At 37.2% G+C, this 24,645-nt stretch overlaps 1 protein-coding gene across 3 annotated transcripts in view; it reads left to right on the top strand.

Annotated features, from left to right (window-relative positions):
* The window catches only part of LOC105483755 (succinate-CoA ligase GDP-forming subunit beta), a 277,662-nt gene that overhangs the window by 157,871 nt on the left and 95,146 nt on the right, over nt 1-24,645 (top strand). For all 3 annotated transcript variants that reach the window (XM_011744738.3, XM_011744729.3, XM_011744733.3), the window contains exons 7-9: nt 451-547; nt 11,716-11,877; nt 14,080-14,222. In XM_011744738.3, coding sequence (XP_011743040.1) covers nt 451-547; nt 11,716-11,877; nt 14,080-14,222 — 402 coding nt within the window. The remainder of the gene's footprint in view (nt 1-450; nt 548-11,715; nt 11,878-14,079; nt 14,223-24,645) is intronic.

Genomic DNA, 24,645 nt, shown 5'->3' with positions numbered 1-24,645 from the left:
TTGTTTCACAGATTATGGGTTGGATTGATTAATATAATAACTTTTATTTCAGCACAATAAGGAAAATCTAGTCATTATAAACTCTCAAAATCATGTTTACCTTTTACTTAAATGGAACTTGTTTGTATTAATGATTGTAGCTTATATTGCAGCATAACTCTGCTAATAGAGACATGATAATTTACAAAAAGATTAACAACGTTTTAGGCCGTACTGAAAATATTTTGTTTTCTTGATAATGGTCTCTTCTGGTGTCTGGAGGAGAGGTGAGCAATTCCTTTTAATGAATAGCAGCGGAAATTAAAATAATTATGTTTTTCTGTTTTTCCCTTCAGAAAACCTAACTGAAAATAAAGACATAACTTGCTATTTTTAAAGTTTCATTAATCCAGCAAAATAAATTTTCTTTTACTGCTTTGGTGTAATTCCATTTCACTTGATCACATTTAGGCTGCAGATCAAATTACGAAGCTGTATAATCTCTTCCTAAAAATTGATGCTACTCAGGTGGAAGTGAATCCCTTTGGTGAAACTCCAGAAGGACAAGGTAAGAAAAAAAAAGAATTGAGAAAACAAATGAATGTATTATAATTATTTATGCAAACTATAAATTGCACAAAAGACTGTAGCAGCAGCTTTGCATAAATTTCTTACAGTAATTTAATTTCTGCCATAGTTTGAAATGCTCCCATGATGCAGTTGAACATTTCAGCACTTAGGTTTGTTTGTAGCCAAATGCCAGGGCTCTAAGGAAGCTACTAAAGCTACTGCTTGTTTTACTTAAAAACATTCAGGGTTGGTGTGGTGGCTCATGCCTGAAATCCCAGCACTTTGGGAGGACAAGACGAGGATCATTTGAGGCCAAGACTTTGAGACCAGCCTGGGTAACATATTGAGACCCTGTCTCTACAAATAATAATAATAATAATAATAATAAATAATAATAAATTAAAAGAGAAGAAACATTCGTTCACATCTTTCTCTCCACCTTATTTTTTTAGGCCTATCACTGCTGCTACTAAGGTAAAGATTTGTGTAGAAATGGGAGCCACACACTTGGGTATAATGAACACATGTGCCTTTATGGAACTGGAACTTTTTGAATGTCTTTAGTTTGCCTAAATCAGTATATAATTTCACCTTGTGTTCTGGGCTGGATTTATATCACCTTGGTAAAGCCCCAAGTCCCCCCCAGTTGAGCTCTTTCACCTTACTTGGACAGCAGTTTCTGCTTCAGGCAGTAGTAGGTGGCATTTTTGTGGTGAAGGTTGCTCCTATCCATCAGGTACTTATAGAGTATAAATAACTGTTTTATATCTCAGTACCTACCACCACGGCACTGTTTCTTGCATACAGCAAATATTCCATAAGTTCTTATTAATATGGTAGCGAAAACTTATGAATGCATGTGTGGTAAGGGGTAAAGTGGAGTTCCACACACACATTCACAAGCTTTTGCTATCAAAACCGTGGAATAGCAGATGGATAGGATAGGGATACCAGACTGTAAGCCCCATGAACCTCTCTTTTTTAGTACATTTCACCTCCAGTGTCTTGCATGTTGTCTAGTATGTTACAGTCAGTAAAGAGGAATTTGCATTGAATTGGTAACTGGGGTGAATCATTATGTGTAAACACATAAACTTTTGGACCAAGGTGGATGAGACAATATTTTCTCCTTAGCACATTTCCATTTCAGAGATTCTGTAGCTAGACTCAGAGAAACTACACTATTATTTCTTTGAAACCCAGAGAGGCCTAAGTATAAATTCTGTATCTGCCATGTTTTGGCTACAGATCTGGGCAACTTACTTAGCCTGCCTAAGTTTCAGGTCTTTTTTTTTTTTTTTTTTTTTTTTCAATCAAATAAGTGGTAGCAATGATGCCTAGCTCATAGAGTGTTGTGAAAATAAGATGAGATCATATATGAGTATGCATGCAGTATCAGATACAAAATAGGCTAGTCCCTAACATTCATAAAATGAAATTCCTCTTCTCAGGTAGTCTCAGAGTAGCCCAGGAATAGTATAGATTTTAGACAAGAACAAGCAAAGATTTTATGTTTAGGAAGCCATTGAAAATAATATATTTCATGATTTATACAGATGACCATCCGATATAAATCTGTGCTTGGTCATTTATAAACAAGCCACCTTTATTCATAAATACTTTTTTAAAAAGTTGCTATGGCTATAAAATTGTGAGTATTTTATAAAGGGAAGAAAGGAAGGGGAAGAAGCTGTTTCTTGAGCTTATATGCCAGGCACTGTGATAAGCTTATACCTATATTCTTTCATATTGTTTACCACAACCCTGAAAATTTAGGAGTCGTTATCCCCATTTTATAGAGGGTTGAAAAACCATTGTAACTGTCCCAGGGGCCAGTCAGAAGTTACAGAAGCTGGGATTTGAACCCATGTCCCTCTGAGTCCAGCATGCATGTTGATTCTGATTCTCCAGACTCAACTGCAGCTACCTGCCTTTTTTCTACTTTCTTCCATTTAAACTACTTATTTGCTTTCATGGACATGACCTAGAAGTAGTCTCCAGTTTGGCAGGGAATACCAGTCAGAATTCATGTTGATAATTAAGTCCAAGAAATGAAGGCAGAGGCTTAACAAAAGTTCTTAAAGGTCATATATTGCTTTTTAAACTAGTATACACAAGCAGCCTGTTTGCTTCATATTAAGAAAAATGGAAATTCAGCTGTAGCTATGGAGTGGGATAAAAATGGCTGCAATACATTTTTTATTCAACCCTTTGGGAAGCAGTCACAAGCTGTGTTCTGGCTTCAGGGAACAGAGGTATGGAAACCTTTTCTGAGAGTGTGTTTACAAAACGTCGTGAGTCTGAAGTTTGATTTTTAATTATTAAGAGAATGGAAGAGTCTTGAGTTTTTTTTTTTTTAAGGGAATCATCGTAAAACATTCTTTATATACAGTTCATTAAAACATAAGTCTTATGTGATATTTTTAAGAGTAAAATTATCTTTCGTTATTAATTTGTTCATAGTACTATAAAAGTTCAGCGATTGAATTATAATCACAATTAAATGAGTATGTTGGTTTATAACTCTAATGAGCAGTAGTCAAATTAAACCCAATTAGGAAATGGTGATTAATGACCAAATGTACAAATTGATCTTCATCATTATCACAATTCCCTAAAGCTATCTTTTATTTAGAAGCTGTAAAAGCAGTCATTTATATTTTAGCAATATTGATAATCTTAATATTTATAATCTGAGTATTCGTTATTTCTGTTTAGATCAGTAGTAGCAGAACATTTCACATTAAAATTTCCACATTGCAACTTTGATTTAATAATTATTCTTTAAATTTAAACGTTTAAGGAGCTCAGCATCACATTGCACCAGCTCTTTTTTGTTGTTGTTGTTGTTGTTGTTTCTTTTTCTTTTTTTTTTTTGAGACAGGGTCTCTGTCGCCCAGACTGGAGTGCAGCGGTGCAGCCTAAGCAAACTGCAGCCTCCACCTCCTGAGTTCAAGTGATTCTCCTGCCTCAGCCTTCCGAGTATCTGGGATTATAGGTGCCTGCCACCGCACCCAGCTAATTTTTGTATTTTTAGTAGAGATGAGGTTTCACCACATTGGCCAGGCTGGTCTCCAACTCCTGACCCCAGGTGATCCACCCGCCTCGGCCTCCCAAAGTGCTGGGATTACAGGTGTGAGCCACTGCACCCAGCCTGTACCCACCTCTTTGTAGGAAAATTTTTTTGGCCTTCCATTGGTCAGTGAGTGCTATTTTTAATAATTCAGGTTATTGTTCATATAGTTGTACAGCAAGTGATGCCCTGTTGAGTGAAGAACAAGGGCCTTGATAATATCTATGCTACTAAGTCACCCATAGGGAATTTTCGACATGGAGAAAGAACTGCAGTCCAAGAACTCTTTTTTCCTCTCTGATTAATAATCTGATTCAAAAAATATAATTTGACACTACTAACTGCAATGTAGTTTAGTGACTCTTAGCTAGGATTATAATGGTTGCTAATGACAGGAGCCTGTATTAGCTTTGTTTTTGTTAAAAAGTTATATTCCTGTAACAGGGAAGTCTAAGGTGTGGACTGGCTTAAGGCCTGAAGAGAATCAGGGATTTGCTGGTTCTCCAGCCCTGCTTCCCTCCAAATTGGCTTCTTTCTCAGCAAGGCTCTCAGAAGCTGGCAGCAAAGATGTCTCCCAGTGCTCCATAACTGTCCCTCAGCAGCTCCCTAAATCCCTTCAAATGATTCTGATTGGCCCTGCTTGGATCATATGTCTGTGCCCATGCCAGCCACTGAGCAAGAATCATATGGTATAGGAGACATACAGTTTCTTAATGGAAGAAGGGACACTGAGTCAAAACATACCTACCAGAAAGATGGAACCTTATTGAAACAAAAATAAACTGTTAAATAGTCAATAGAAATTAATTGTTATTTTCCTTGTTTGTCCAAATGCAGTGCCAATTCATTCATTAATTCTGTAGCCAAGCAAGAAGCAATGTTTTATCATTATTTATTTATCTACCTGCCCATTCATGTATTCATTCATTCATTTTGCTAGCCACTGTGAGATTTCATGTCATATTTCTTCCCACCTTCAGCCAGCTCTGTCTGTACACAGACTTCCTTCTCTGATGTCTTTAAAGCAAGTTGTACTCCATGGGAAGGGTGGGCATTTTGTTCCCCAGGGAACATTTTTAGTCGTCACAACTTGGAGGCTGTGCTTCTGGCATGTATGACGCTAAACTACAATACACAATACTACATTCCCCGTTCACAGAGAATGACCTCACCCAATCTGTCCATAGTCTAGAGATTAAGAATTTCTGCTTTAGGGCATCTTCATCAGTTGGAAGCTGAAATTCATTCATTGGGCCAAAGAAATGAGATCCAATTTGAAACAGTGACTATCTGGCTAAGATTCCATGAGAATTAAAGCTGGGTGATCCACAGTTAACTGGCACATCAAATTCCTTTCTTTTTTCAGATTGATTTCCCTAAATAACTACCCTGTTGCTTCTTGTTAGCAAGTGCCCATGTTGTTGGTGGGTGTTTCTCTGTTTCTCTCTTTATACACAAGGCTATTTTCAAGAACATTTTCGGTTCTCTACCTCCACTAACCCCCCTACCCACCCCATATCTATTTTCTCTTTTCACAGCCAGTAAAAAAAAGTTCTAAAAAGTATACAACTCTCAGAACATCAATATTTAATGGGAAGGGACTAATTTGAAAGTATCAGCATTTTAAGGCCATTTTGGCAAGACGTGTTTCAATAGCACATTATGGTTATTTATCACAAATCAAACGCAGTACATTGCTTGAAGACATTATTTTTCAAACTAATTATGACAGTCTTATTTCCTGCTGTTTTTATGTTTCTTTTATGTGTAAGTTTCCCCTCTGAAATCTATTTTTCTTTTGTTTAATTCTGTGACACATTCTTCTGTTAAAATTCTAGGGTCAGAGGCCTCTAACTGCCAGTCATGTTTTCCATCAAGATTGTTGAATTAGCAGCTCACAGAATCTCACACTACTAAACAAAACAACAAAACACCCTATGCATATAAGTACCACAGCTTTCTTTGGTATTTGTTCAGAACGAAAATTCATTTGTATAATCTATCAAGCATGTAACAATGTGCTTTTGATGGTGAAAATTGTTTTATAAATATTAATAGGTATGTTTCTTTCACCCACTTTGTATAAAAAATGGCCTTTGTTCAAGATGAATTTTCTATAGAATTGAGGTTTCATTAATGTGACATTGAAAATCTTAAGGTCTGGACCAAGCTCAGCACCTCTGAAAATGTATTTTGTATTGTTTGTTGTTTTACTAAATGAGAAAGCTAAGGGTTTAAGCAGGCAAGTTTATTTTATTGCCCTGCTGTTGACAAAGACATCAATCCATTTTTAACACATCCGTTCAAGCAGTGCATTTAGAAGGGTCTTACAGGGGGAAATAAGCATCTAAGAGTCAGTTAGTATTCAAGGATTAATCTACTCCTTTTGTGTAGCCACAGGTTTTTATTTCTTTGTTTGTTATTTTACTTTTTTTTTTTGGTTTTCATGTTAATGGAATGCACTTTTTCTAAGTTTCTCCTTCACTATAAAACATGATACCTGTGTATCTAAAACTTGGTTAAGACAAGTGGATACAAGTGTGAGAATTGTGACTTAGCAGGGATTGGTAAACTTTTTCTGTCAAGGACCAGTTAGTAAATATTTGGGGGTTTGCGGGCCATACAGCCTCTATTGCAACTACTCACCTCTGCTTTTGTCTTGGGAAGGCAGCCATAGGCAATATGTACAAGGCTGTGTTCCAATCTGTTATCCATGAAAACAGGGCTGGCTTGAGGGCCTTAGTTTGCTACCCTTGGCTTAGATCTTCATTTGGAGCTGCTCTGTACTAATCTTTAGCCTTGGCCTTATGCACAGGTGTGATATCATTTGAGAGTCACCAACAGCCTGTTTTACCCTCATCTTTTAGACAGAAATCTTGTTTTCTACTATTTATGATACCTAAAATGCCAACTATTAATATTCTTCCTTTGGGAAAATTCTTATTTATTCAGAAGATGGCTTTTTATTGAAAACCATGGGTAACCTGTACATACGTAAAATATGACTGCCATTTGCTTAGATTTGCTTTAAACAGAAATCTCATATTATAAAGGAACAGATAACTTTTATTGTTAGGAAGAGAGGAGAGTTCTGTAGCCTGGGCTGCAATAATGAGAAGCTCTTAAGTATAAAAAAGCATGTGCATATCAAAGGGTGGTGTGGTCATCTAATAACCTGCTAGGACCCACTGTCTAGGAAGCTAAGCGCTTTGCATACAATCTCTCCTGCCACCAACACCTAGAGTAGAACATACTCTGATCCCCATTGTATAGACAAGGCTTGGGTTTAAGAGAAGTTAATGTGCTGAGGGATGGCTGGCTAAAAAGTGCCAAGAGTTGTCATTTATACCCTGGTATTTTTGATGCCAGTCTACATTAAGTGGTCAAGTTCAAGGAAAAGCATTTAGATGGTACAACATTGTAGATGGTAAGACGGGAAAGCACTTTGTTTGTTTGGAACTATGTGTAATGGGAAAAACAAATATTTTTCTCCTACTAAATTCTCAACACAGAAGAACACTTCTTGGACCAGATATGTGAGTTTTTCCAACACTGACTAATCTCTGACACTAGCTAGGTATCCTATGATTCAATTCAGTTCTTTCACTATCTATCTGGAACAGATCCTATAGGTTAAGGGGTCAGTCTTATGGGACTGACTTCACTTTAGATGTCAGTTGTAAGACCAAGCCTCTGGTACTTCTGATGAGCCAGCTATAAATTGGGAGTTCTCAGGACTCTCTCTACGTGCCCCATCATTTACTAGAAAGGCTCTCAGAACCCAGGGAAGCACTTTACTTACTACTGCTGATTTATTATAAAGGTTGTTTTATTTTTTATTTTAGTTTTTTTGAAAGGATATTTTATTTTATTTTATTTTATTTTATTTTATTTTATTTTATTTTATTTTATTTTTATTTTTTGAGACGGAGTCTCGCTCTGTCACCCAGGCTGGAGTACAGTGGCCGGATCTCAGCTCACTGCAAGCTCTGTCTCCCAGGTTTATGCCATTCTCCTGCCTCAGCCTCCCGAATAGCTGGGATTACAGGCGCCCGCTACCTCGCCCGGCTAGTTTTTTTGTATTTTTAGTAGAGACGGGGTTTCACTGTGTTAGCCAGGATGGTCTCGATCTCCTGACCTCGTGATCCGCCCATCTCGGCCTCCCAAAGTGCTGGGATTACAGGCTTGAGCCACTGCGCCCGGCCGAAAGGATATTTTAAATGATACAAATGAACAGCCAGATGAAGAGGTAAATAGGGCAGGGTATGCATGAAGGGGTGACAAGCTTCCCTATACGCCACAGGTGAGCCACCCTGTAGCACCTCCCTGTGTTTGGCAACCTGTAAGCTCTCCAATCCCCTGGAGTTGAGAAATTTTTATGGAGGCTTTATTACATAGGGATGATCCATTATTCTTTCTGGAGCATGGAGGTGGGACTGCAATTTCCAAGCTTCTAATCATAGTTTGGTCTTTATGGCGACCAGCCCCATACAGAAGCCTCCACCAAGACTTACCTTAATAAAACAAAAGACTCTCTTATCTTCCAGAAAATCCCAAGGGATTAGGAGCTCTGCATCAGGAATCAGGGTCAAAGGTAAAATGTTAGAACACAAGATTCTCTTAGAACCCCTATTGCTTAGGAAATCAAAAGGGTTTTAGAGCGCTATGCCAGGAATTGGGGATGAAGACCAAAATAATATATTTCTTATTATAAATCACACTACCACAGTGTACTTTTAAAATATAAAACAGGCATAACAAATGTGTCTAAAAGAATCCCTTTATATCCTTAAAGTTTTTCATCCCTTACCCACTAAATAAAGACTTAGGTCTTGAAGGTGGCAGTTCAATTAGAATCCCCTTTCTTAACTCCTAAGTCCTCTAAATAAATTACTTCCTATTTAGGTAGTGTTTTTAACTTCCCAAAACACTTAGACATACATGCAATGATCCAATTAGGTTGTTTAGTTTTCTCTACAGAGAGCTAACAATTGGCACAGGACCATTGTAGATATACACCCCTTTTATCCCATCATCACCGTCTTGAAGCTCTGGGTTAACTGCAAAGTTCTGTCAAGATGGTTCCCTGGAGAGAACGTCATACCACAGAAAAGCATCCTCTGAAAATCTAGCTTTGCAGGCATTTAGTTGGGATTGCCTTTTGAACTTTGCATACATACCCATTAATTATTCTCTCTCTGAAGCAGCTTGTAACTATAGTCCTTGTAAGGAGCAAAGGTCAGCTTGAAACTCTTTTGATTTACTTGATTATTGATCTCAACCAAGAATGCCTTTATTTGAAACTCTTCCCTTAGGAAGTCAATTTGATAACCTTTGTCCATTCATTTTGAAGGTGTCAGTTATAAGTAGTCTTGCCAATGAGTAATGGAGGAGCTAAAATTACTAATAAATTAATTAGAATGTATTTATAAACCTAGTGGAAAGCCAAGTATGAAGTTGCTTTTTTATTGATTATTATGCTGGTCATTAACTGCTGAGAAAATTCCACTGTAGCAAGCAGAGAATATTGGCCAATTCCTTTAGTAATTGTAGGATTCTGTCATTAAGCTTTCCATATTCTGGAAAGTAATTACTCATTCACTCCAGCTATTCACAGTGTGTGGACAAAGTGGTTGGGCATTTTGGGGCAAGACTAAGGATTTAAACAGATACTAACTTCCATATAAGATTCTCTCTTGTCACTCAATGCTACTTTAAGTCATGTGTGGTCTGTGTATATACTTATAACAAGCATTCTTAGATGTTAGTATGCCGGTCTACACAGATTTGTATCAAAGTGCTTGAATATTGTGGTAGGAAAACCCTCTGAGAAAACCCTCTACCTAGGGTCTCTAATGCCAAGATGCCATATACAGCCATGTTTTATTTTCATAAGAAGCAAGTAGAATTAGGAGATTATAGCCACTGCTTTACAGTAAGTGAGAAATGCTCTGTGGCTGTTTCCCTTTCAAGAGTCAGGTGCCTGTCAGCAATGCTGCAGGAGAATAGGTAGTATCTATAAATTATTGGTCAAAGATTCGTGGCTATCAATATCCCAAGTTAAGTAAAAGAACATTGGCCGGGCGCAGTGGCTCACACCTGTAATCCCAGCACTTTGGGAGGCTGAGGCGGGCGGATCACAAGGTCAGTAGATCGAGACCATCCTGGCTAACATGATGAAACCCCGTTCTCTACTAAAAATATAAAAAATTAGCTGGGCGAGGTGGCGGGCGCCTGTAGTCCCAACTACTCAGGAGGCTGAGACAGGCGAATCGCTTGAACCCGGGAGGTGGAGGTTGCAGTGAGCCAAGATTGCGCCACTGCACTCCAGCCTGGGTAACAGAGTGACACTCCATCTCCAAAACAAACAAAAAACCCTTATGATGACATGTCATCACAGAACACTAATTTCTACACTAAGAGAGATAATAAAAGGGGTCAGAACTCAGACACAAATAATGCCACCCTCTCTACTGCAGTCTCTCCCTGATTGTATGTATAGGAGAGCTGTAAATCAAGGAAAGTGCCCTGTAGTCTATCTCTATCACGGATTGAGTTTTGCAGGGTCCAGGAGATTTCCACCAGCACCAGAAGCTGGAGACAATTGTGCAATAATGCCTGGCATCCTGGCATTGTAACTGACCAGTCTTGGTCTTTTCGTGTCTTATAACTTGAATCTGAAGTGCCATAAGATGGTCCTGCACAGGCCAGGCGCGGTGGCTCATGCCTGTAATCCCAGCACTTTGGGAGGCCAAGGTGGGCAGATCACCTGAGGTCAGGAGTTCAAGACCAGGCTGGCCAACATGGAGAAACCCATCTCTGCTAAAAATAAAAAATAAAAAATTAGCCGAGTGTGGTGGCGCATGCCTGTAATCCCAGTTAGTTGGGAGGAGGAGGTAGGAGAATTGCTTGAACCCGGGAGGCAGTGGTTGTGGTGAGCCGAAATCGCGCTACTGCACTCCAGCCTGGGCAACGAGCGAAACTCCGTCTCAAAAAAAAATAAAGATGGTCCTGCACAGATCAAGGGCATGGCCCTAGTTTTAAGGATTGTTACTCCCATTTTTTCCAATTAAAAAACCAAGGCCCAGAGAAGAACTAGGTTATTTTATCAAGGTTGCGGAGTTAGTAATGTATGCTGGAAATTGCTAAAAGAATATATTTCAAGTGCTCTCCCACACCAAAAACAAAAACCAAAAACTGTATGAGAAGATAGATGTGTTAATTTGCTTCAGTATAGTAATCATCTCACTGTGTTTAATTATTTCACTGTGTTAGGTGTATATCAAAACATGATGTTGTATGCTTTAAATACAGTTGTCCCTCAGTATATGCAGGGAATCGGTTCCAGGAATCTCAAATATACCAAACTTCATTCATACTCAATTCCGGCAGTTGGTCCTGCAGAGCCCGCGTATGTGAAAAGTCAACCCTCTTGGGCTTTACATTTTGAGAATAAAAATCCACCTGTAAGTGGACCCTCACAGTTCAAACCCATGTTGTTCAAGAGTCACGTGTATACAATTTGTATTTTTAATATATGTTACAGAGTTAGTTAAGGATCAAATAAAGATTGAGTGATTCTAGCCTGGCATTCTTTCCACTAAATCTTTTGGAAATACTAGAGAGGATACTGATTCAATAAAAATTTCACTTCACCGTATCAAGAAAAGGACAAAAGAGGACAAAATAATTAATAGTATTATTTAGTCTCTCTTTACATAGAAGAGAAAGTTGATAATTAGTGGTTAAATACTAAAAATATATAATAAAAATAATGAATCAAAGCTGTATCTATGAAGCTGTGCCAGTCTGTAACTTTTGATGGTTGATGGCAACTTTTGTTGTTATTCTATTGAAATGAGAACAACAGATACAAATTACTATGTTCTTTACTAGAACGTAAGTCCCTTGACAACAGGGACCAAACCCTAAAATTTCAAGGTCAAGAAAGCCACAGTAGCCACTCCTGCCTGTAGCATGAGAAAAAAAATGACAGCACTTACTTTCCCTTCTCTTGTGCCTACCAGCCTGAAGAACTTAATTTATAGATCCTCAAGAGATATTCAAGTATGATTGTTTTCTTCTTTATTTAGTTGTCTGTTTTGATGCCAAGATAAACTTCGATGACAACGCAGAATTCCGACAAAAAGACATATTTGCTATGGACGACAAATCCGAGAATGAGCCCATTGAAAATGAAGCTGCCAAATATGATCTAAAATACATAGGACTAGATGGGAACATTGCCTGCTTTGGTAAGAAGCAGTTATATCAAAAGAATGCTTTGTGGATTTTTATAGAATTTAGGAACCCTTGATTTCTGAAATGTCATTTACCAAGAAGAAGTAAGCATACAAGTTTTTTTGTAGCTGAAAGGTCGTAGAAAACAATCCAAGTTTCTTCTCAAAGTTTGTTTTGATTAATGGTTACTGGGTTAACGCAGAATTTCTCAACTCTGGCACTATTGAGAGTTTGGGTGGGATAATTCTTTGCTATCCTGTACATCATAAGATGTTTAGCATCCTAACCTCTAGATACTAGTAACAACCCCCAGTTGGGATGACAGATAAACCCATGTAAATCAATAAATTAAAATGAAAGTCTTCAGACAGTTCCAAATGACTGTGGTATACAAAAATCACCCCAATTGAGAACTACTGACTTAAAACATCTCAGTTAAACTTTGCTTAGTAAAAAATTAGAACCTTTGCTGCTCAACTCAGTATTAATATGCTAGAACTCTTCTGAAATTTAGGTTTAAAACAAAATTCCTTTATCAGAGGAAATAGAAGAGGACATACACTTTAATCACTTTACTAAAGTTTCAGATTCTGTGATAACCAAATGATAAAATGTTTAATCCATTATGCTAGTTTATTAATAAAACAATTGATTTCATCACACTCATCTAAATTTGTGAAAATGGCTTCTCCAGCTGAGATAAGAATGAGGCTATAGAGGCAGTACAGCTTCTATTATTGTTCACAGCTTATAGTGCTCAGATTTATACGCTTCTGACTTAATTGCACAAGACTGTGTTTCTGGTAGAATCAATTCATTGTACTGGAAACTGAGGTCTTAATCTTAATGGAATTAAAATAAAAATGATTTGTAGCTCATTAAACCAACAATATCATTATATTCAGAACTGAAAAGACCTCATCCAAGAGTTTGCTGTTCAGTACAATAGAAAATGACATCCAATTATAAGTGATACCAAAAGCTCTTGCTTTGTATTGGAGCAATAACTGTAATGTACCAGATCACTCACATCATTCTGATCCTGATAAGCTAATGCACTCTCAATATTTGTAGGCATTTAGAAAGGGGAAATGTATATGGGTTTAAAACAAATTAAATACAGATTATTTATAGCCTCTGTAGCAATGTGCATGGTTTGACCACGTAGCAGCCTCAAAATCTATGATTTACGCATTTCAAATTGTTTTAAGATTCTGTATAAACCATTTTTATTTGAGTTACTCCAAATTTAATTAGTCACAGTTCATAGGCTTTTCTAGGGAATTGGAGGGTCAGAAAAATGAAGGGTACTTTACCTTGTGAGTTTCTGCTGTGTTCAGGAGATTTTTTTTTTCTGTCTTGAGGAAAGTAATTTTATATCATTAAGCTTAAGAAGCAAAATAAGTGTAATTGATCAATAAAACTTAGCCCTGGAAAACAAGAATTTTGATGTTAAAACTCTTCACCTACTTTCTTAAGAAGGGCTCCTAAGATGTTGGCACATTTTGGTTCCAGTTTTAACGATTGGGTTGCTAGTGAGCATTGCTTATGTTAATTTGAAAAAAGAACAAGGGGATAGGAATATTGTTTTTGTGCTGTCATTTGTTCATTTGTTTCTAAGTTTATCCAGGTAACATTATATAAACATGCATGACTGTACTAAGTGTAGAAAGGTATAAAATCCCACTGAAGTTGGGACCACTGTGCTTCAATCCCAGAGATGCCACATTCAGAGGAGCGTATTCTCAGCAAGCAAAACATTAAGAGAATTCCATTCTTCATTCACTGTTTCTTAAAGTATATTAAAAAGAATGTAATTCATAGGCCCTAGCAACTTCTCATAGCTTGTTTCTCTGCCTCCTGATTCTCTTAAGCTTACACTTTCCAGAACCTAAAACTTCCTTCTTTACTACTGGCCCAAATCGGTTACTTACTTAAAGCTTTCCTTCTTTCTGTTTCCCAGATTGATTTAACTTCCCAGTATATCCTGTTCCTCATTCCCAAGTCTTTTTTGCTTCATTGTTTGCATATACACGTCCTGATTCTTTATCCTAAAAGTCTATGCACTAATCTGGTTTAATGGAATTCCAAACAGGACATAAATTGGCCTGGCAATGACAGAGTTCTCTCTTGGCAATATGGGGGAGGGAAAATGTTTATGGACCATTTCATGTTGCTAAATTTAGCCTGTCTTGTGTCCCATTTGCATTTCACAGTGAATGGTGCTGGGCTAGCCATGGCTACTTGTGATATCATTTTCCTTAATGGTGGGAAGCCAGCCAACTTCTTGGATCTTGGAGGTGGCGTAAAGGAAGCTCAAGTATATCAAGCATTCAAATTGCTCACAGCTGATCCTAAGGTAACCTTTCTTTTTGTAGGGAGATTATATGTCAGTTTAATTTCTTACCGTCAAGAGCTCACTTGTTCTTCCTGGTGAGAGTTGATAAGTCAATATGTGTACTTTGCAGCCCCAGATGCAACTTCTATCTTTTTTTTGAGATGGCGTCTCCCTCTGTTGCCCAGGCTCAAGTACAGTGGCATGCGATCTTGGCTCACTGAAACCTCTATCTCCTGGGTTCAAGCGATTCTCCTTCCTCAGCCTCTTGAGTAGCTGGGATTACAGGTGCATGCCACCACGCCCAGCTAATTTTTGTATTTTTAGTAGAGACGAGGTTTCTCCATGCTGGCCAGGCTGGTCGAACTCCTGACCTTGTGATCTGCCCACCTCAGCCTCCCAGAGTGCTGAGATTACGGGCATGAGCCACTGCGCCCAGCCTGCAACTTCTATCTTATATCGCATTGGAATACATGATGATTTAACTCTCGTTTTGGGTAAAAGGCTTATAAATAGCTCCTGGGATCTTACTTCAGAGGTTGTGTGTACAGTCCTGAGAAGTGGAAGGAAATAAAAAAAATACAGTGTGCCAGTTGAAACATTGGTTGGCATGAACTTTATTTGGGTAATTTACACAGAAGCGACTGGTCCTATGCTTACATGATTTAGAGGGAAGGTGTACTATGATTCCTTCCATAAAGATGCTGAAGGTATTACCAAATATTGGAAAATCTTAGGGTTGTAGGATCATATATCACTGGGAAATAATGGCCCCACCTTCTTTTGTATGCTTTCTAATTTTTATCACTGACCATTAGTTTGTAACATATGCACTAAGTAGCAAGTAACTGTACCTGGTTTCATAGTTTCTATTGCTGCTTCATGTGCATCTTTTTAACTTGAGGGTAGTTGACTAGAATGTAGCTACCACACCCATGCTAGGGGCAGTGTGGGCATTCAGTTAATATTTAATCAGCTAGTTTAGTAACCAAGTTAAATATCAGTATGCTTTGTTTTACCTGTAGATACTCAGTTGACTATAACGTGGTTTAGGTAGATGCTTATTACATAGAAAGACCCAAATATTTTGAAAGACTAGTGTACATGGTTTTCATTTCATTCTTTTAACAGGCCTGTGAAGTACGTATATGCCACAACAATTTGATATAAAACTTTTTCTCTATTTTTTTAATTACTTTTTTTAGAGACAGGGTCTCATTCTGTCACCTAGACCATAGTGCTATGGTGCGATCATAGCTCACTATAGCCTCGATCTCCTGGACCCAAGCTATCCTCCCCTCACAGCCTCTTGAGTAGCTAGGACTACAGGTGCATGCCACCATGGCTGGCCAATTTTTTTTTTTTTTTTTTTTTGGTCTCGCCATGTTGCTCAGGCTGGTCTCAAACTCCTGGCCTCAAGTGATCCTCCTACCTCAGGCTCTCAGAGCACTGGAATTACAGGCATGAGCCATCACAATTGGCCTAAACTTTATTTGAGAATCATTTTCTCAATATTGTTAGAGTATCTAATAAATTGAGTTGGTTACTAAAGTATCTGAAGATGTAGGAAATCTGAATCATTACTAAGAAAATCATAAATGAAAATAATACCAGATTTTTAAAAAATGAAATGTGGTCTGAACTAAATATGGAAGCTTCCCATTAATAAATATACTGGCAATAGCCTGTTTTGTTTTGCATGCATAAAATTTTGTCTTATATTGGTAGTACACTTGTCTGTTTTTCTCGTGACTTAAATAGTTGGTGGCCTTATATTTTTGCTTATCTTTTCTTCTGACTCACAAAACAGACGGCAAGGTATTATTAGCACTTATTTTCAATTCTCCAGTGCCATTCAGGAATAGCAAAGTTATTGAAGTTCAAAGGCAGCCAGCCATGAGGAAGGTATTTGCCAAAAGAACAATGTTTCCACTTACATAAGCGCTTTGTTTTCATTGGTTAGGTAGAAATACCTATCAGTGGCTCTCTAATCATGTATTAATTCACTTATTCTTTCTTCCTACTGCTTTCTAAGGGAAGAATCATTTTCCTCCCAGAGATTCCCAAACCAGTTGAAATCTGTAAATACCGAGAGAGACAGCTCCTTAAGCTGCTCGAACCACAAAGTACCCAGAGGACAGACAACTGTAATAAAATACTGAACTTCCAGCATCTGCTGAAACTCTGTGCAAAGAATAATAGAGAGTCATTGAAAGATGAAATCTACCAGGACAATCATTGGATTTCGCTGAAATAGCTTTTCTTAGTGCCTCACCTCAAATTTTAATTTTGTAAAACCTATAGGGTGGGGAGGGAGAGTGGAAAAATTACTGTCAGAGCCATTTTTTCCTTTTTAAAAAACTATTCTCTTCCAAAATTTTGACTTTATGGAATATTTTCAAATGCTTGGATTATTTCAACTTTTTTTTGAGATTAGCTGTCATCTTGGGTAGATAAAGGTATGTGGGAGTTATTTTATTTTTCTCATGCTATATCAGGAAAATGAATGCACAGCTCATCTCACAGTACTTTTTCCAAATCTTGAAATTTCAAACCGGTTAAAAAACATAGAAATGTAATGAGTATTTTCAATCCTGGCTTCGTTTCACAAAATTTAGAGAACAGAACCTAAAAAATAGTATAGATGAGTTGATGTGATTTTGCAAGGAAACTGGCTGTAGTTTTTGGCAGTAATTATTTCGTGTCCACATGCCCAAAAGTAGAGGTTCCTGAGAGCCCAAAGCTAATTATTTCAAAGGTATCGATTGTCTTGTTAGATAAAATGGTTGGTTAGTTGAATACACAGAAAGTCAAAATTACAGAACACCAGTTTTTGTTAAACTTTTATCAACTGATGTTAACAACTGCTTATTTGCAGTAGGTCTAAGATAATTCTGTTGATTAGTAAACACAGCGTCATTGAATAAAAATATTACAGGTTGACATGTATTTCCACTCATGATGTCAGTCATAGAGCAGAAAATGTTACTTCTTTTGCTTGACTGTTAACCCAAATGCTGATTTTCACTTGGACCTAACACAAGTATCTCTATAACTAATGTGTTTCTTATTATTTTTATCATATATATGAAATGAAGTTCCTCTACCAAGCTGAATAAAACAAGAGTCTTTTCAAGATAAACTCACTTACTGAACTGAATTCATATGAAGTGTATCATTAAATATTTTATAATTCTCTTATCTTCCAGCTGAGCTTGAGATGAGAGAAAAGTAATAGAGTTTGTTCTGCTGGTGGTCTTCATCACTAATTCTAAGCATTAGTATTCTTTAAATCATAAAGAGCAAAAATAATATAAAATAGGAAATAGAAGTAGGGTTTTGTGGTTTTCTGTTAAGAATTTGAAGACATTTAAAAGAAAAGCACTGTATAGAATGTTATCCTTGGGTTTTTGTTTTCCAAATTATACCCCGGTTTCTATTTTAGTTCTGAACTTAGAATTCCAAAGGTGTAGCAAATGTAACAAACTTTTGTGTAAGTTTGCGTTCACTTACACAAAACACCTTGTGTTCACTTACACGCAACATCTTGTGAAGTGAATACAAGGAAAGGACACTTGGCACGAATCTCCCCAGTGACCCCAACTCTGTTGGCCAAAGGTAAACAAATCTTTTGCTCTCTGAGGGCCTAGTTTTGAAAAGCAAAAGTACATGATTGGCATTAGTAAAGGCATCTCATTGGATTTGATTGTACTTCCTGGTTTAGATCCAACTTTGAGTCATATTTTCAAAGCCCTTGAAATATCTATGAAGAAATGTGCTACCTAAGCACCAAGGACAAGTTGAAGAATGGAAGGGACTCTTAGTGGGATTCTCATGCCAGACTGCCTGGGTTCCAGTATTGTCTTTACCACTTACTGGTTGTGGGACCTTGGGCCCGCTATTTAACTTCTGTGTGCCTTGATATCCTCATTTATAAAGTGGTGATAGTAGCAGTGCTTAACCTCAGAGGGTTGTTTTGTTACACAAGTTGAGACACACATGCACACTTGCCATTTAGAGGGAAAATAATTTCATATGACAGTATCATTTAAAAAATTTAATAAACTTTTATTAAAGTATAATCTACATATAGAACAGTATACAAATTTTAAGTATACAGCTTGATGAATTATTACAAAGTGAACATATCATCTAACCTCCAGCCAGATCGAGAAATAGAACATGGCCGGGCGCGGTGGCTCACGGCTGTAATCCCAGCACTTTGGGAGGCCAAGGCGGGCGGATCACTTGAGGTCGGCCGTTCGAGACCAGCCTGGCCAAAATGGTGAAACCCCGTCTCTACTTAAAATACAAAAATTAGCCGGGTGTGGTTGCAGGCGCCTGTAATCCCAGCTAATCAGGAGGCTGCAGCAGGAGAATTGCTTGAACCCAGGAGGCAGAGGTTGCAGTGAGCCAAGATCACACCATTGCACTCTCGCCTGGGAGATAAGAGCAAGACTTCATCTGAAAAAAAAAGAAAAAGAAAAGAAAAAGAAATAGAAATAGAACATAACAGTGATCCTGGAAGCCTCCTCATGTAGTCCCCATCATTTTCCTACCCTGCTTTCTCTCCAAAGGTAATTTCTTTTCTTTTTTTCTTTTTTTTTTTTCTTCTGACTTTTAGCCTCCTGAGTAGCTGGGACTAAAGGCATGTGTCACCATGCCCGGCTAATTTTTGTGTTTTTAGTAGAGACGGGGTTTTGCCTTGTTGCCCAGGCTGGTCTCGAACTCCTGACCTCAAGGGGTCCTCCTGCCTTGGCCTCCCAAAGTGCTTGGGTTATAGGCAGGAGCCACTGTACTTGGCCCTCAAAGGTAATTTCTAATATCACAGATTTGTTTTGCCTATTTTTAAACTTAGTATCACTGGAATCATGTACTGTATACTCTTTTGCATTTGTTTTCTTTTACTTTACTTTTGCTACTCGTTAGTCTTTTCAATTTTAGTCATTCAGTTAAGTATGAGGCATTATCTCATTATGGCCTTTCTGTCATGACTAATGAGGTAGAGCACCTTTTCACGTATTTGTTAGCCATTTGAATATACTCTTTAAACTTCTATTGCCTCATCTATAGACATGAAAATAATACCCTAAAGCATTGTTTTAAGTACCAACTTGCAAACCTTTCTAAAGCACAGTGAAAACTTTAGCTTTTGATATTTTCTGAGTGTTTCATTCCATTATCACTTCCAAAACTTGGATTTAGAATAAATGCACATCTACAGAAATGGGAGGTGTCTGATACAGGTTCAGTGATAATCAGTGTTACTGCATGTGTTGTTTTGAAATTGACATGCGGATGGAAGGTGTAAGTGACTCAGTAGCTTACAATGATTCTCTGCTCAGACAACCAAGGAAACAATTTAATAAAGGGAGGATTAAATTCATGTTTGCAAGAAGAACAAAATATCATTTGTTATAAATTTGAGAAGAGGCCAGCTCTTTTTGTGCTCTATGGTATATGCTTCAGAAACTTCAGAATGTGAAGCCAGAGAAGTAAAACTGCATGCCATATTTTCAGTATCAGGTATATGCAAATGCCTTAGATTTTAATAAATATATTTTAGGATTTACTTGTGCTGTCTCATATTTTTAAATTATTGCACATTTAGAGTTTAAGCACAAAGAAGAATATCCTGTTTTCTTTCAGATACATGCTTATAACAGAGGCACGGAGCTGTTTAAACATAAACTGAGGTGCCATAAAATTGTCAAGAGTTGATTTGAATAACCAGTGATTCACAGGTTGAGCAGCTCCAAACCAAAAGTTCTTCCAGGGCTCCATCAAAAGAACGTAAAGGGACGATTTTTATAGGTCACGAAAGTAAAGCAAAGAAAATATTGGATTAGTTACAGTTATCCTGTTGCCTTATTTGGTCTATCCTGTTGGAAAGTTCTAGTTATGTAACCATAAGTTAGATAACTAGAACTTTCTGCTTCCAATTGGTTAGTCTTAAGTTAAGTTTTTCTTTAACATAGGCATTTACAAGAAATAGCTCAAGTTTTGTTTATGTCTGCAAATCAAGCAGAGTTAAGATCACTTATGAGGCCTAACTAGCTTTGTCTGCTTGGAGACTCTTCAGGTCTGGTGTGCATTTTAATTACTGTAACAAAGCAAAACCCATTTCATTACACACCACGTGTATTTGCTGAAATAGCTTATCTGCAAGCGATTGTTTTCTTGGTAGGGCAATAGAACTCTTGTAGGAATTTATTTTCGAATACAGTGCTCAATACTTTATACAATGCGAGCATTATTTTTGAAACGACTACCCTGCATTTCTATTCTTGCAGGCTTGCTTGAAAATACATATTTTTTTCGTATAGAGTAGAAAAGATTAAAATTCCAGGCAGCCATTCTTTCTAGTGGTAGTTGACCTGATAGTCTAGTCTGTTAAGAATGATAAAATTAATTTTGTGTTGATGAATTTGCAGCTGGTCATTTAGTCTCCACTTTCACTTAGAGTAGCTCCTTATTTAGGGGCAGTCACTCTGCATAAGCTGGAGGATGGAAAACCGTCTACCACTCCGGGCCCTTTTCTTTTTTCCCCTGGCAGTAGTTTTCCCACTGTCAGGAATTCATAAATGTTGATTTTTGCATATCTTTTCCTGATGTCCAGTTAATTACAATTTCCAATAATGTCTGGCCCTCCTTGCCCACCTCACGCTTGTCCATTTTACCTGCCAATCCTTCTCAGTAATAAGTGGGTCCTGGTGACTGCATTTGGTTTTGTATCTTCCACATGATCAGTGTATCTGCTAGCTACCACATTTTCAAACCATCCCCAATGGAACACTCAAAATCTATTTTCATGCTCCTCACTGACATACCCTCAGAAACAAATCGAAAATAAGATTTTTACTCTTTACTCTGTCTTCAAAATCCAGATTTTAATGCACCCTAGTTTGTTTTATAGTAAGTGACTTAAAGAATTTAACAGATTTGGGGCTTAGTAAATTTTGTCATTAGTCCCAGCAAGCTCAGGAATTGATTATGAGTCGTCTGTGTAGATGCCTTTGTAGACTGTTAAAGAGAAATGGACCATGAATCAAAGTATAATGCCATATAGTTTGAAAAAATATGTAATTATTAGAAGAGTTAGGGTTGTTGTTTTCCTTAATGTTATTGCATCGAAAAAAGAAGGAATTGAATGCAACAATTAAAAAACAGTGCATTTCTCAGAAAGAAAATCAATAGTGGTCAAGAATAATGTCAAGAATCTCTGCATCTTAAGAATAATCTTCTGTGGCAGGGCATCTGAAAGTTGCACTATTATTATTTTTGAGATGTTACTTTACAATTCAGATAAAGCCTGGTAAAGGTATCATTAGATGTGGGTAGTGAACTTGGGAAAATCATTCAGAAGAACAAGGCTGAAATCCTTTTGACTGTGAAGGTCTCTGATTCCTTTCCTGTATAGTAGAGGTGAGATATAGTCTTGTGGGATGTGCCCCGTGGATTCAGGAGATTGCAGATACTATGAGTCCTTTTTTTCCTCCTTCCATGCTGCCCCACCCACTGTCAGAGAATTAGGAATTAGGAAAGATGGTCTCATTCCTAAACGAGCAACATGTCCATATGGGCTTGCCTAAGAAATTGGCTCGACTTAGTAGTTTGCTAAATAGTCTTTTGTCTTTGTTTTAGGGCATTGTATAAATAGTAGTCCCTTTTCCTAATTATTAAAATAAGGAAAAACAAAACAGAAAATGATAAGATAGATTACATATATATATTTATATATACCTTTTTAAAAAACATATATATACACACACTAGTTTTGACAAAACTAGACTTGTATCACATAATTGACAATATTATATAGTCTGCTTTCTTTCGTTTTTTCATGTCTGTTTTACCTGTCCTGGTACAGTTCTTTATAACATTTTCAGTGGTGGAATGGTATTTATTGGTTTGGATATACAAGTTTACTTAACCTAGTGCTCTGTTATTTTATATTCAGGGTGTTTCAAATTTAAAATAATGCTGTGAACCTCCTTGTACTCGTAACTTTTCATAAAGCTGGGATTATTCGTGTAAGATAAATTCCTAGAAGCGTAAGGGTCAAAACGTATGCAGATTTTAAGGTTTTCACATGTATCGCTGAATTACCTCAATAATAGTTGAAGGACCTGTGGAGGGCTAACTTCAGTGAGATGAGTGCCCATTTATTTTCTCATGTCTTGTGATTCTTTACTAACAGGAGAGGTAGCATTTTTTAATCTTTTTCTTTTATTCAGCAGTTTTAATGCCTCTTTATGACTTGCCATTTCATATTTTTTGTCTAGTTTTCCATTATTACATCACTCTCACAGTGATTTAGAATACAGGACTCTGTGTGTGTGTGTGTATGTGTGTGTGTGTGTGTGTGTGTGTGTTTGAGATCAAGGGAATGGGTAGTTTTATATATGTCATCACTCATGTTTTCCTGCATCCTGACTCTTGTCTTTAAATTTGTTTATATAAATTTTGATGTCTCACTATAATAAAGTATGTATACTTGAAATACTTTTGTCTAGAGTATATTGAGATCACCTCATGCCCGTTAGTGTTTTTTACTATGATTTCCTTAGTTTCCCCTGAAACTTGTTTTAAGACTTTTAAAATTTGTCATTTCATAAATCAAGGTACCGTGGTACAATTTCAAGTAAAAGATGGTATTCCCCCCCACCCCTCCCACAAAGGGAACAGTTCTCCCGGTCTGTTTAAAGCAAAATGAATATTAGGATCAGAAGTGACATGTTCCTGTAGTTATTAATAGGATTCTTATTTATTTCCAAGGAATACTTTTAAAGTGTTGGAGGAATTTCACTGTAATCTAATCTACATTGTTTTCTCTTAGTATTCTTAGTATAGTTGATCATTATTTGCTTATTCTGTATTTTGAAACTTGCCTGTGTGCTAAGATTAATTTGTACTCCAAAAGTCATTTGTAATTCCACAGCACTTTCAAGGTCATTCAAGGGAATGTGTAGAGTGGCGAAAAATTTTAGTCACCCAATGCACATGTTCCCAAATGAGATCAAACAAGGCAATCCTCTGCCTTCTTGTTTCAGCTTTCATACTGTAAAACGTGTCCTTTTGCAGTCTATTTATGGCCATGTGTTTTGCATTTTTTCCTTTTTTGTGTGTATGATTTCACTGTTAGCCCCTAAGCATAGTGTTGAATGCTTTCTAGCGTTCCTAAGTGTAAGAAGGCTGTGATGTGCCCTACAGAGAGCATACAGGTGCTAGATAAGCTTCATTCAGGCATGAGTTACAGTGCTCTTGGCCACGAGAAGCAACGATATATATTAAATAAAGTGTCCTTAAACAGAAGCATACTTAAAACAAAAGTAGGAATTGATCTGCTGATGAAAATATTGTGACTAGAGGCTCCTAAAAATGTAACTGTGTATTTCCCCTAAGAACAATGGTTATTTTTAGTTCAGTGCTTATAGTGACTGTATAGACCATAACTACTATGGATAATGAGAATTGCCTGGGTAGCTTTTTGGATAATTATGAGCAGCTTTTCTTAGATTGTACGATAGAGACACCTTTTTTGCCTCCCTCCCTCCCTCCCTTCCTTCCTTTTTTCTTGTCTGTCTGTCTCTTTCACAAGGTCTCATTCTGTCACCCAGGCTGGAGTATAGTGGTGCGATCGCAGCTCACTGCAGCCTCCGCCTCCTGGGCTGAAGAGACCCTCCCACCTCAGCCTCCTGAGTCACTAGGACTGCAGGTGCATGCCACTGCACCTGGCTAATTGAATTTTTTTTTTTTTGTGTGGAGACAGGGTTTGTTGCCCAGTCTAGTCTCAAACTCCTGGGCTCAAGCGGTCTGCCTGTCTTAGCCTCCTAAAGTGCTGGGATTACAGACATGCACCCCAACGCCAAACTGAGACACTTTTAAAGAAAGGACAATCAGAAACCCCTAGTCTAAATGTAAAGTAAAATATCTTTTGTTTTCATAGTTTACTTGTTCCCCTAAAGGAAGGATTTGATTATGAGAACCTTTAGGATATGCCAGTAATGGCTTTTTAGACATACTGCCTTTATAGCTATGGAATGATTAAAGTTTGAAGAAATTTTAATTAGTTTTTCGACATTTCAGTTAAGAATGATTTCCTTACAAATTTAGGTTATCTTCACTTTATGTTTTTGAAAGTTTTTTTATATCAGATAATGATCGCTGTTTCACCTTTACAAATTTACATTTCCTACTAAAAGTGAGATATTTTTAAAAATTCCCTAATTGTATTCCTGTAATACAACCACTATTATAATTTAAGAAATTTTTCTTCCAACATTATCCATCATTGACTGATGAACATCTTCTCATGTTGTTAGTCTTCCTGATCATCATTTTCCTAGCAGTATTAAATAATGGACATTTTTATTTAGATATTTATTTAAAGAAGCCTAATATATCAGATCTCTTTCAAAAAGCATGTGGAACTTTGTAAACCAGA

Source organism: Macaca nemestrina, chromosome 2 (assembly GCF_043159975.1).
Source record: "Macaca nemestrina isolate mMacNem1 chromosome 2, mMacNem.hap1, whole genome shotgun sequence".
NCBI lineage: Eukaryota > Metazoa > Chordata > Mammalia > Primates > Cercopithecidae > Macaca > Macaca nemestrina.
This window is presented reverse-complemented; position numbering and strand designations above follow the sequence as displayed.